The sequence below is a fragment of the Rhineura floridana genome, chromosome 6 (genome assembly GCF_030035675.1).
Source record: "Rhineura floridana isolate rRhiFlo1 chromosome 6, rRhiFlo1.hap2, whole genome shotgun sequence".
Taxonomy (NCBI): Eukaryota; Metazoa; Chordata; class Lepidosauria; order Squamata; family Rhineuridae; genus Rhineura; species Rhineura floridana.
In genome coordinates this window covers 137,092,409-137,105,923 of record NC_084485.1, presented here as the reverse complement: position 1 = coordinate 137,105,923, position 13,515 = coordinate 137,092,409, and the positions used below count along the sequence as shown (strand labels likewise).

The following is a 13,515-nucleotide window of genomic DNA, read 5'->3' as shown; positions in this document are numbered from 1 at the left end:
GAGGGGAAGAGGAGCGGCGGAGGGGGGAAGGAAAGATAAAGTTCATTCCCTTGGAGGCAAAGGATCTGACGCCAGCGTCAAAAGAAATGAAGATCAGGATGTTACGTATTTATTTTAATACAACGTAAAAAAAAACACTTGCGAGCCAAAAGCACCCAAATCGAAGTGCCTTCTAGGGTGTGCACGACCCGCCCTCTTCACCAGCAGCTGATCGTTAGAAGTGCGTTTCCTACAATGAGTAGAACTTTTAGTTAGAATTTAGCTAGGACTCGAAATGCTAGGACCGAGGTCCTCAATACTGCATGAAGACCGATGCTCTTCGGGGGGGGGGGAAGCATCCATTCTGACAGTCTTGAGAGTTTGTTTACGGCACAAGGCGGTCTATCTGCCCACTTCCCGGTATGTTGGTGGTGTTGTTGCTTGTCATTCAACAGGAAGCACAGGCGAAGCCTTGATGAATACAGTGGGGAAAAACAATGACCATCACGTGCCGGACTCAGCTCTAGTGGACGCCGGTCGGGACGCAGCATCCTCTCCCCCCCCCACTTGGGCTGAGCGCGGGGATTTCAGCTCACCGGAGGACAATCCTCGCAACACGACAGGGCACCGCAACAGAACGCGCGCCTTCCAACGGTGGCCTAGTGTTCGCGGAGGACTTGGAGAGTTCAGAGGGACAGAGACACATGACCCCTTGGCTTGGCTTGAGCTCCTAGTTCGCTCGGGGTTGTGTTTGTTTGTTTGAGGCGCGCACTCCACCTAAACTTAAGGCCCATTGATGTCGATGGGAGCCTTAATCACCACGTGCTGAAGACCTCTCCTTCAGGCATCAATGGGAAGTAGACGTGCTTCAGTCTGGCTGCGTTCTACCCTATTCTTTTTTTTAAAAAAATGGTTCACCTTTGTGTTTGACAGGACGGCAGGAAGCTAGAGGCTGCGGGAAGAACTGGGCGGACCGATCACCTCGGACTTCCTTCGTATGATTCGGGGAAATCCGAGAGGGGGGAGTGAAGAAAAAACGCTCTACACAGCGAAGATTACTTTACCTCAGGGGACATAACAGTGACAGCGTCAGGATCTGGAGCTGCCACGTGCAAAAGAGTTGCAACTCAGAAGACGTGCGCAGGCACACACTCTTAGGGCTTCGTACAGAATGAAACAAACAAGATCATAGACATACTGCCTGAAGCATATATTTTTGTGGTATTTACTCCGGGATAAATTGCTTTCACACGCAATCAGGGTCTCCCAGTGCGCGTGCGGGCCAGCCTGTCGTCCTTCCGCCTTCCCAGCCCGTCTCTTGGAGATGGGCTGGGGGCTGACCCCGGCATATTCCCCCTTACCTCCCAGGAGCGCATCCCGATCCTCCGCGAGCTAAGTCAGAACTAAGCCCCAGTTTGCACAGAGGCATTTCCTTCCAAAGAAGTGTGAGCATGAGGGCTGCAGGGCGCACAGCCTGACCCTATCCCTGCCTACTGGGAAGTAAGTCCCACCGTGTTCGACGAAACTTACTCCCCACCCGCTGCTGTGAAGGAAAGCTAATACAATGACAACTATTCCTCGGTGTCCCAAACCCGGGGCAAAATAGTAACCGAATAGAGGAGCCGTTGGCTACTCCGAAGGGAGGCGGAATTGCTGCTTTGGGAGAGTGGAGTCGACATTTCTTTCTTACCACAGTAAAAAGTTTTTCAGAATCGCGGTGGCCAAATAGCCCAGATCCTAACCACCTACCCTTTTTTAAAAAACTTCTTAAACTAGGAAGAATGAATGTCAACCTTACCGGGGTGATGATGGAGGAGGCGGAAGATGCAAAGAGGAGGAGGGGGATCGGAAGAACCGATGGGGCTTCTTCCTCATTGGCTGAACAGGCAGTATCGGCCCCCTCCCCCTTTCCTCCCCCCCCTTTGCACACAAACGCTGACATTCACATGCTAGCCCTAGCCCCCTCCTTCTCTTCCTCAGCTGGGAAGTGCCTCTTTGTAGAAAATGGAGTTGGGCATCCAATCGGGATCCGAGTGACTCCGGATTAGGGAGGCTGGGAAGTTCTCTTCCCGCACGCGGGGGGCAGGGGAGGGGAGAGGCTGAAAGAGGGAGCGTCCGGAGGACTAGGCTAGGCAGGTTGACTGCCCCCCTCCCTCGAAGCTGATCGCGAGCGAGGTCCGGGGGAGGCACAGCGGGCGCTTCCTTCCCGTCGGGGGATCGGGGCGCTCGGAGCGCGCGAAGGCTCCACCCCGAGGCCGCCAAGGCGCAGCGTCCGGCTGCAAGCAGGGCAAAAGGGCGAGGAGGGCAGCCGAGAGCAGGAGCAGCAGCCGCTGCCGCCGATCGCGTCCTCTCCCAGCTCGTTCTTTCCGCCTGTCTTCCCTCGGCTTTAAACCACCGTTTGCCCTGCCCTACCCCCGCCCGGTCGCCGCCGCCGCCCGCGTCCAGGTGCTGCTGTGCCGCCGCCGCCGGACGGGCAGGGAGCGCCGCCCAGACCGGCCCGTGGTCGCTGCCTTGTCATGCTGCCCAAAGTGGAGACGGAAGCCCTGGGACTCGCCCGATCGAATGGGGAACGGGGGCAGATGCCGGAAAACATGCAAGGTAAGAAGCACCAGGGAGGGGATCGGGTGAGCTTTTGTGGTGCCCCGGCCGGAAGGCAGGCAGGCAGGCGGGCAGAAGCAAGGCAAGGCAGGGCAGCCTAGCCTCTTCCACTGCGCGCCGGGAGGGCTCGCTGCAGTCTCCTCCCCGCCGGCAACTTTAAGGCTCGGTGGTTTCGAAAGCGACTCGCGAGGAGAGCGCCTGGCCGCGATCCTTTCTGAGCGGCCCCAAGGGGGTGGGACTGAAGGTGCGTTCGGCTCCGGCTGCCAGCCCGCGCGCGCTGCACTTGCGAGGCTGTGGAGGCGCTCCACGCTGGGTGGGCGCACTTTTCCTCGGGAGTCCAAGCCCTGGGAGTTCTGTCCTTGGGCTGCAGGGCTGGGTTGCCCACCTTGGAAGGCAATTCCCCCGGAAGGAGCCGGGGGGGAGCGGGGGCAGGCAGGAGGGAAGAGCCTCACGCAGTCCGGAGTGATGGGAATCTGGGAGCTGGATGCTTGCAGAGCAGAGGGTGAACAAATGAGTCCCGTCCACGGCTGGACTGGAACAGTCCGATCCCATGCGCGTTTTACTCGCGAGGAAGTCTCGCTGCTCCCTAGTAAGTCAACATCGGGTGGCGACCGATTTTTTTTTTTTAAAAAGCCCCGTCAATTTCGAAGTTGCAGATTAATCAGTGGGACTTATTTTCAAGTCAGTTTAGGCCGGAGGCATTTAAGATTGAGGCGTTTATTTTTTTTATTTTTTTAAAGAAGAAGCTGGATCAACCTTTGTGTGATTAGGAAGATACCAGCTTTCAAATAACACGGGAGTCTTCATCAGGCACAATGTAACCCGGAAGCTTGTTGGCTTTCTCCGCCCGCCCGCCCCCCGTAAGGTGAATAACCAACTTGCCTAGCAGACGGAGGGTCACTCCAAACGCTTGTTTGCGCCGATCGCAGCAGTCGACCCAATAAAAGAAATCGCCCGTTTTAGCGTGATGTATGTTGTCGCCTGCGGCGGGATGAGGTGGGGAGAGAGACTGGAGGAAAGGCGGACTTTTGTAAGCATCTACCCGGAAATCACCCAATGCTAATGCCTTCCTTGGTCAACAGCGACAAAAAGTGAGGTCCTTTGGCGAATGGACTTAAGCCCTTGCTTCGCAAATGAAAAGCAAAATATGTGTGCGGTTGGTTCTTCAGTTTAGGGAGATTATTCAAACAGGTTTGGGAGTCAAGGAATCCGCCGTAGGAAACTGGGAACTAACGGGAACTTTTACACGCACAGGCACACACGCCCCTTTTCTGGGACTGAAGGTGAGCCGTGCTAATCTTGCGCTGTGACAGAATCAGAAGGAGGCAGCATCGCACATAAAGCCCTTCCGGGGAAACGTTCAGTGAGGCAACCAGTTAAGAGGGCTGGGAGCTCTTTCCGTGGGGAAGCAAGACAGATACCCCATGCCCAGAATCAGATGAGATGTAAACGACACGGGACAAGAGAATGTGCAGATTCTCCTTTTTGTTCCTTTAGACTCCGGCTAAACTTGAAATTGACAATACGCTTCAATTTCAGCTTGGTGGTCTGAAAGAAACTAATTTATTCTAGTCTGCTCATCTCATCCCAGCTGGTAGACCCCAGTAGCCCATGATTCCAGGCGACGATGGAGGTAGAGGGAAAAGATCTTCCTTTCCTTCCTTGTAGCGTAGTTTCCTGAGCTCCTTTCTTCCTTAGCAAACTCACACAGTGTCGGGTCTCTTCTTCCTCAACCCGACTCTGGGATCTCTTTTTCCTCAATTTTCCCCCGGATCCATCAGTCCTAGTGACTTCGGATCCTGCCTGCTCCTGGGCTAAAGCCGGGTTTTCTTTCCGTGTTACATACGTGGCACAGGTTGCATCCCCGGGGGACTGAGGAGCGCCCTGGAACCATTTGGTTCAGAGCCCTTGCAGTGGACGCTGTGCCTAAACTAAAGCTTTTAGCCGACTAGCCAGAGCCGCGAGGACCGCCTTTAGAGCTCGTGAGCGCTTTGCGTTTGGCGGAAGACAACAATAGGGCTTCCTAAAGTTTCTGAAACTGACCATCGGATCTGGGAAAAAAACTTTGCAGAAGAAAGAGCGGGTAGAACTGCCAATGTAGACGTCTACGCTTTAAAGCACATCTAGCTCTCATTTAAAGTGCATGACTTCCCCCAAAGAATCCTGGGAAATGTAGTTCCCCTTCCCAGTTATAGTTCCCACCACCCTTAACCAACGACAGTTCCCAGGATTCTGTGGTGGGATCCCTGTGCTTCAGATGTGTGTTGAATGTGCTTTAAATGAATGGTGTGGCAGGAAAGTTTGTTTCAGACAAATTGCTATGGGGTGGGATTGGGGCACAGTTTGTCAAATGCAGAGGCCTCTCTCCTGTCTTCGTTAGGTTTCCCCAATGAGACTTTACAGCTGATCTGTCTGCAGCATCTCCTTCCGTCAAGAGAGGGAGGGGGAAGTGGAGCCAGAGGGTCTCTGGGGAACTAGTACAGCCTTGTTCGCTTGCAGGTGCCTACTTTCCATGCGCCTGGGTGGCTCAATCGTGTGTGCAAATCAGCCACAACTGGAATAAAATTAACTACTAATAGCTCATAGTAGTGAATTCAAAAGAGTGGGATTGAAAGGCAGGAGTAATTAGGAGTGAAAGGCTGCAATCCTAAGCACGAGGGAGATCCAGTGAACTCGACCGGAGTATCTGCTTCTGAATCAACATGCTCAGGATTGCACTTTAGCAGCGCAGTCCTCTACATGCCTACCCAGAAATAAGTCCCATTGGCTTCGATGGGGGCTTCCTCTCTAGTAAAGGTATTTATTTAGGATTGCAGCCTGCCCAGTGAGATTTCCTTCCAAGCCAGTTAGGACTGAAACCTTCAGCCCGCGATCTGAATGGCACTGGAAGTCGTGTTCTTTTAAAAGCAGCGCCGCCAAGTTAACGGTTGTTTCTAGTGATGCGATTGTCAAGTCCCGTCGACGCAGGCGTGTTGCTCCTAAGCACATCACATTACTTGGAATTACTTTAATTGCATGAGTTGGAAAAGCCTGGAAGCCGGTGAGGGTACGTGATGCTGACAGATATCCCTCTCGTTTCTGCAAACCCGATTCCCACAGATGTCAGTGGGAAATCTGAAGCTTTTCTGTGCATGGCAGCCTGAACTTAATCAGCCCATTTATTTCGGCTTAACTGGGTCGTGGATCCTTGAAATTGGCAAGGGATGGGAGTTCTCTTTTCCCCCAAGAGTCCCATCGAAAGCACAACTTGGAGATCTGAAACTGAGAAGCAGATAAGAGTCGGGCACTTAAAACACTGGCCCTCTCCAGCCTGGTTGGATGTGACCACCATACATTTAAAGCGTGTTATTTTCCCCCAAAGAATCCTGGGAACTGTAGTTAAGGGTGCTGGGAACTGTAGCTCTTTGGGGGATAAACTACAGTTTCCAGGATTATTTGGGGGAAATAATGCGCTTAAAATGGACGAAGGGTTAGGCTGCAATCCTAACCCCCACTTCTTCAACGGGACTTACTTCTGCGTTGACATGATTAAGAGTGAGCCTAAATTGCCAGAAATGAAGGTTCCTCTCCCCGGATCTGCCAGGCAGGACAGGTCTAGGCAGAGCCAGCCAATCCCTCAGGGCCGATTAGTCCCCTAAAGGTTGCTCTCATTTCCATACGGACGTTCCCTTCCTACTTGCAACAGGCTAGGTAAGGCCCAGATCAATCCATCCAATTTCAGCACTAGCTGCAAACTCCAAAGCAACATAGGGCTCTCTGAACCACAGCTGGCGTGGTGTGCATATCTGTGTATGCGCAGAGCAGAGCGAGGGGCAAAACGTGTTGGAGTGAGGAAACTGTCTGTGAAGGCGTTCCTCTCTTTTGGAAGAATGAGGCATATTGGCGCCGCCTAACAGTTTTAGTTGTCTAAGTAGTTTTCGCATTTGTACCTGACTCGGCATCAACAGAAACTCAACTACAGTAGTTGCAGCAGTGTGGATCCATCATTCCGGGATTAATTTTTTTTTAAAAAAAAAACACCACAAAGTAAAACAAAACGGCCATTGAATTTAAGGCATCTTCCCGATAATGCGGAATGTGTTGGGATGAGCCTCTCGGGTCTGTCAATCTCATCCCAAACAGACAACCGATGCGCTCAGGCCTGGCCTCCACACGCCCTGAAGTCCCCCTCGACTCTCTCCCTCATCCGGGCTCGGACACGCCTTGTTAATGTCCCTTCCCACCTTCAGATTCCCAAGGGCAGAGGGGAAACTAGAGCGAAGTCTTTTCAAAAGCTCCCGCACTTTCACACCCACCCCACCCCATTCTGCAGGGGTTACCTCGGCGCCCCCTTCGCCAGCCCTACTCAGAATCGCCTGAGCAGGTTCCGCAAAGCTGTAAGAAACGCCTTGGATCGCTGGCCTTGACTTTTACCATTAAGGGGGGAGGAAAATCCTCTTTCAATCTTGTTTCAATTCACGATTGCTTCCATCTCTTTCCTCTCCCGTCCCCCGTCCATCCATATTTCTCTCATTTCTTAGGACGCCTTATAATCCCCACGTCTAGCTGCAGGGGAACCGGTGCTTCTTTTCAGACGATCTGCTGACTGGGCTCTTTTTTCGAGGGAGGGGGGAATTAGACCCATCTCTCGTCCACCCACCCTTGCAGTGTCCCAGCAGCCCCAGCCCAACATGTTCTTAGCCTTTTCTGTCAGAAACGTGGCGGTTTCGACTCCCACAGGCAGAGTGTCCCTTCAAGACATCAGCTGCTGTTCTTCGCCTTCTGTCGGCTGGGAGTGGTTGGGGGGGGCGAGGTGGGGAGAGAGAGATCTCAGACTGGCGGATCTTCCTGTTTATGTTGCAGACATCTTTTCCTGAGCCGGTGGGGTACGGATCCCCCTTTCCCCCCCTTTGCAGGAAACTGGTTCACTTGGTGAGACTCTTGCCCCAACGCGCTGGGATTTTCTCTTCGGCTGAATTCTTAGGATCTGAGCGACGAGAATTTCCTGAAAGTCTCCTTTTGCTCCACTGAGCAAAAAGATCAAAAGTGGGGGGGGGGGTCTGTTGTAGAACTTTATTCCTTGTTTTAGTCGCCAGCCTTTGAAAGAGTTTGGAAGATACACTCATTACACAGCCGGATCGGATCCTGGCAAAATCTCTTGAGTAGTTTGCATTGCTTTGACCGCATCAGGCATAAAGCAGGCAGGTTTGATCAGAGGAATACATTCAGACAAGTTTTAGGAGGAAAAGATTTTACAGTGTTTTTTTCCTAGTACTGTTTAAGAAATTGATTTTCAACTTAGAGCTGCTGGCTTTGGAAGACTGAATTGGAGGTTAGGTAAATATTTAAAAGGAGCTGTTGCTATAACACAGAACTTTGGAAAATGAGTGAAAAATTACTTTCCTCGTAAACAAGGGGCCTTTTGCTTTTTACATTTGTACTGCATTTTTTTTAAAAAATGTTTCCAATAAATTGCAATGGGGGAGAGAAATCACCTTATAATGAACGGAAGAAAACTAAGTAGATTTACTTGGAGTGTGCTGCTTTGGATTTAGTGGGTTTACTTGCCAGTAAATGTGCCTAGGATCCAGCTAGAGGTCAAATATTTTTTTGGAGAGGGGGAATGAAGTTGCTGGGTTGAAAAAGGTAAACAGCAAAGCACTTTCAAGAGTGCTGGTTGCAGTGGATGGCTTTGGCAGATTTTCATCCCATAAATGAAATATGGGAAGAGAGGTGCTTTGTCATCAATTAAAATCTCATTGGTGTTGCTGATCATTTTTTAAAAAATCCCACTTCGAGGCTTTAAAGGGGATGAGAAACAACAAAAAAATGGATGCCCAGGAATGTTTCCTAGGCTCAAAAGTGATGGACCTAAGTCAAGGGGATGGAAACATTTGCATGCATTCTCACGGGGCGCTATTTTCCCTATTTTGTTTTCCAGTGTCTCAGTTTAAAATGGTGAATTACTCATATGATGAAGATCTGGAAGAATTGTGTCCAGTGTGTGGAGATAAAGTCTCTGGGTATCACTATGGACTCCTTACCTGTGAAAGTTGCAAGGTTTTGTACAATTTATTTTCTAATGGGAAGAAAATGCTTGGTAATTCTCATTTCTAATTCTTTTGATGGGGAGGACAGAATATTGTGAATACATGTAAAATTTCTTCTTAGAAGGCAGAAGTTTTGTAAAGAGCAGGAAATTTCTCTTTTTTAGCCAATAGAAAGAAAAACTCACCAGGGTGTTCTGTATAGGTTGGCTATATTTACTGCCTTTAAATATTTGGTTGTCGTGAAGTGATGTAGTTGTAGAGGAGCTTTCGTTCCCAGCTGTCCTCAATATTGATTTTAGTTGATTTATATACATTGAGTATTATTGTTCCTGTATCTTGTTCCTGATAAATTTCAGGGCTACTGTATTGAAGGCAACTGTTTCAAGTTTTTCATCTTTCAGGATGAAAATGTAAATTTCTGTTGTCATAATTTTTATGCTTACACACACACACACAGAGAGAACATTTTATGTCAGTATTTATTTGGAAAGTGATCAAGTGGAAATCAATTAAATGGTTTTTCAACATCATATATCACTATGAAATATTATTTTTGCATGTGTATTTCATTTTGATACATAATATGCACATACGGTTTAAAATGATAGGCTGATCCCATGAAGACAGCTATTAAAGTCAACCACCACTTTGATCTGAAATAAATAACTAGAAAAGGTTGTTTTTCAGAAGAAACAGTTCTACTAATATGGAACTAAAACAGACTGCTTAGTTCTCTGTACAAAACAACATAATTTTAAGCATTTTTAGGAGACACAAACATAGTTTTAGGACTGTATAAAAATTAATAATTAACCAATAGCATGAATGTATACTCTGAAGACTGTCCCACTTAATCCACTGACTGACAATGCTATGCTATGCATGTCTACTCAGACATGTCTATTCAGAAGTAAGTTGCATTGAACACAATGGGGCTTACACCCAGGTAAGCATGTACAGAATTTCAACCACTCTTCTCAAGTGAGTTTGCATTAGGGTTGCAATTTAAATGTCCAATATATATTATTTCCATATTACCATAATGATACATGAGAATATTTGTGCTCTAGTATAGCACATGATTTTTATCATCACTAGTGGCAATTGTAAATTAGATAGTGCCACCAGTGTACAAAGCAGGGGGAAAAAATCTGCCCCGATGAGCTTACACTATACATTTATACAGCAGGAAAAGAGGAGACAACAGAGGGAGAAGTAGGTGATAAGGACAAGAGTAACAAACCAGTGGAGAAAAGGAAGGCAAGAGTGACAAGGGAGGGATAGGAGAAAATGTATTTGCAAGTAGTTAGGGTTTGTTTCAGTGAAGGTGGGGGGCAAAAGGTTTAGCCTAAGGCTTCACTGAAGAGGTGGAAGCAAATAACCTTTCTCATGTACCTGCTGCAAGTTCTTTTTAAAATTCTGTATCTAATCACTCAAAATGCCAGTTCAAAAATAATGTTAACTCATTCCATACAGATTATTAGACTATTCAGGCAAACTGCTATTTGCAGATGATTGCTTGGGATGCAAGAAGGAAGTCTTGCTCAGGTCTGTTGTAAATCAATACCAATGTAGACTAGCCCCAGAAAACTTCTGTCTGTGGCCTAAGTGGTTTTCCTCTAAGGGATTGCATGGAGATATCTGGAATCAAGCCTGCCGCTTCATAAGTGCGCAATTGGCATAATGAATGTAGAGTATGGCAAAGGTTTTCAGAATACAAAATAAACTCCAGGACCCAGCCATTCATGCAAAGCAGATGAGTATTTTGTATTTGTTTTACAGGGGTTCTTCAAACGAACAGTCCAGAACAACAAAAGGTACACATGCATAGAAAATCAAAGCTGCCAGATTGACAAAACTCAAAGGAAGCGCTGCCCTTATTGTCGATTTCAAAAATGTCTAAGTGTTGGGATGAAGTTGGAAGGTAAGGCTAAGACCTGTTCCTGTGCGTTTGTAAAACCTAATATGTAGCTGCTCTGAAGCATATTTACAATTACTACATTTCTGTCATTTGGGACTTTACTCTGAGATTCTGGTCCATATGGTTGATCAAAACTATTGATGCTCATGGTGCCTTGCACAAAACTTTTATTTAAAAGGACTCTCCCCCCCCCCCCGGCAACATATGCAGCTATTGTGCTTGGAGAGTAGTTTAAATGTATGCATTAGAATTGGCATCTCATAAGTATAACTTTACAGTTACAGCATACCAAAAGAATGTAGAGTATTCAAGCAAACAAATACTTGAGCAAATAAAATGGATTCTTTTTAAGCAAACAAAATTAAATGAGAGTAGATATCATAAAGGAGGCTGAAAGCAATTCCTACAACAACCTTTCTAGTGATATCTGAGAGTTTTAAATACAAAACATAGCTTTAGAAGTCTAGTATACTGAGTATTTTTCTCATGCACAATTGACCATTCTTAGCTATCAGTGGAATCCCCTGCATGGATGGATTGTGCAACTGGGCGAATCATTAACTAAACAATCATTGAAAGTATGACTAGTATTTGATAAAAAAAGAAACCTAGTTTTGTTTTGCTGTGTTTTCCAATAGAAGTCAATAAATATAAAGAAAAAGAAAATATTCTGGAATGGATTTCAGATTTTACTTAAGGCTACAATTATATTTGAATAGTCCACTGAATTTATAGGATTTTGCACTAGGAAAGACAGTTATTTTTCCCCCTTCTGAATTATCAGGAAGTTTGATGACAATCAGTGGGCTTGATTTAAGCTATTTCACTTAAGTCACAAATGTAGGACAAGAAATTACTGAAGTAGCATTCTTTTACTCATAGTAAATTGCCATTCTAATGTCTCAAAACATGTTCATTTTACTTCAGAAACAAATATTAACTCAAAATGGAAATTCAGGGAGATTTTGGATTTTCTGGATTTTTTAAAAAAAAGCAGCCATGGATCTTGCTGTCTCAGAGTTGTGGAAACACTTTGCAAGGTGTATAGGCTTGCACTTGCCCCAAACATAAATTCAATAATATGTTTAACAAAGTTGTTACCACATTTGCCACATTTTGTGATGATCCACTCAGTTCTGTCTCAGGTCATAGCTGTTGCTCATTTTAAGGAAATACTGTTTGTAATTTTTACTGGTCTGCAAATATCAAGTAATTGGATTCCAATACACAGAAAACTCTGGCCCCATATATTAGAATTTAGATATATGAATCCCAAAATTTAATTTTATTTGTGGCAGATTTCAAGGTTGATTTTGAATGTAGAACACATTCAGTGTTCCATTTTATTGCTATTTAACAGTGAGATCCTGAACATCCTTAGGCTGCAATCCTCTTTGGGAATAAGCAAAATTGAACTGAGTGGAACTTACTTCTGCATAGAAATGTATAGGGCTGTGCTCTTAGTAAGAAGAATGGGACTTACATAGGATCATCCTGTATAGTGAATGAGTTTGCCAAGGTTTTAAAAATGGCTTAGGCATAATTACTGCATTTTAATAATGGCAAGTGTTAACCAGCAGATTAGTAACCTACAATTAATTAGGTGGAGACTAATTTTATTAATGTGAGAGTTGACAGTACACTTGTTTATTTTTAAAGTTATTTTGGTTCTAGCATGAATGTGAAATATTTGTCATTCTGATAATAAGGGGGGACATTTTGTTTATTAAATTGATAAGTTATCCCACACTTTCTTTGATACCTCAGAAAGGCACCTATATTGGTAGTTGTATAATAGGCCAGTTGATTTAAAGGGATAGATCAATTCATCAGTTACTCATCTAAAGACTCAACTTTTTCCAATTTGTAGACCAACTTATTTTGGGGCATACAGATCTGCAATACATACCACTTCCAAAGCGCAGTCCACTTTTCTAGGGTACTTCTGCATAAAAAGGTGAAGGTGTCCCTGCACTTATAGTGCGAGTCGTTTCTGACTCTTAGGATGACGTCTTGTGACGTTTACTAGGCAGACCGTATATATGGGGTGGGATTGCCAGTTCCTTCCCCGGCCTTTCTTTACCCCCCAGCATATGCCAGGTACTCATTTTACCGACCAAGGATGGATGGATGGCTGAGTGGACCTCGACCCCTTTTACTGGAGATTCGACTTCCTCCTTCCGTTGGAATCGAACTCTGGCCGTGAGCAGAGCTTCGGCTGCATTACCGCCACTTACCACTCTGCACCACGGAGGATCCGTGGTACTTCTGCATAATAAGCAATTAAAGCTGCCATTCAGTTCATGTCTATTCAAAAGTAAGCTCCATTGGATTCACTGGGACTTACTCCCAGGTACATGTGCACTGGATTGCAGCCTAAGACTGTATTTAAGTCAATCTAGTTCTGTTGAAATCTAGGGAATTGCAGCTGTCTAACCTATGGTCCATAAGCTATAACTGGGTGATGATAGAAGTAATCTTGTCAAATCAGAATCTTCATTTCCCAAAGTAATCTGAACAGAGGATTTATAGGTAACTACCCCATGCCTATCAGCCCTCCTTTGCAAATTCCCCTCCTCCCACAAGCAATTCCTCCCCACCACAACCCCTCAACCTTGGCTTCATGCTTCTGAGCCTAACTGGAGGGAAGATATATGTAAAAGATTTTCAAAAGAGAATCGCAATGCAAGGACAGGGTTAAGCATCTGTCTGCCAATTTTCTCCTAAAATGTTCCCTTAGCATATTAGCATGGTATTCCCATGAGGCAATTCTCTTATGAGGGAATAATGTCAAAACCACAACCAGGGTAGCTCAGAGCAGGGTTTTCAGTGTGGCTGTCCCTGTGTTTTGGAATGGCATCCCTGCAGAGATACAACAGGCACTCACTCTCTGTACCTTTGGGAAACAACTGAAGATTTTTTTATTGCAATAAGCTTTTCCAGCTGAGTGAAAAGGTCTCTGCCTTAGGTGTTCATTTTGTTTTATTT

The 13,515-nt window shown here is 46.2% G+C and overlaps 1 protein-coding gene across 9 annotated transcripts in view; it reads left to right on the top strand.

Annotated features, from left to right (window-relative positions):
• Nucleotides 1-13,515, top strand: part of NR5A2 (nuclear receptor subfamily 5 group A member 2) — a 165,880-nt gene that overhangs the window by 16,066 nt on the left and 136,299 nt on the right. The window contains exons 1-3 of one of the 9 annotated variants that reach the window (XM_061633932.1): nt 1,998-2,577; nt 8,498-8,616; nt 10,389-10,530. In XM_061633932.1, coding sequence (XP_061489916.1) covers nt 2,496-2,577; nt 8,498-8,616; nt 10,389-10,530 — 343 coding nt within the window. In that variant the 5' untranslated portion in view covers nt 1,998-2,495. Of the gene's footprint in view, nt 1-1,997; nt 2,578-3,145; nt 3,167-3,649; nt 3,669-6,914; nt 6,954-7,469; nt 7,489-7,796; nt 7,894-8,497; nt 8,617-10,388; nt 10,531-13,515 lie in introns of those variants that run through there. The other 8 variants (XM_061633933.1, XM_061633931.1, XM_061633935.1 and 5 more) reach the window with 8 other exon arrangements.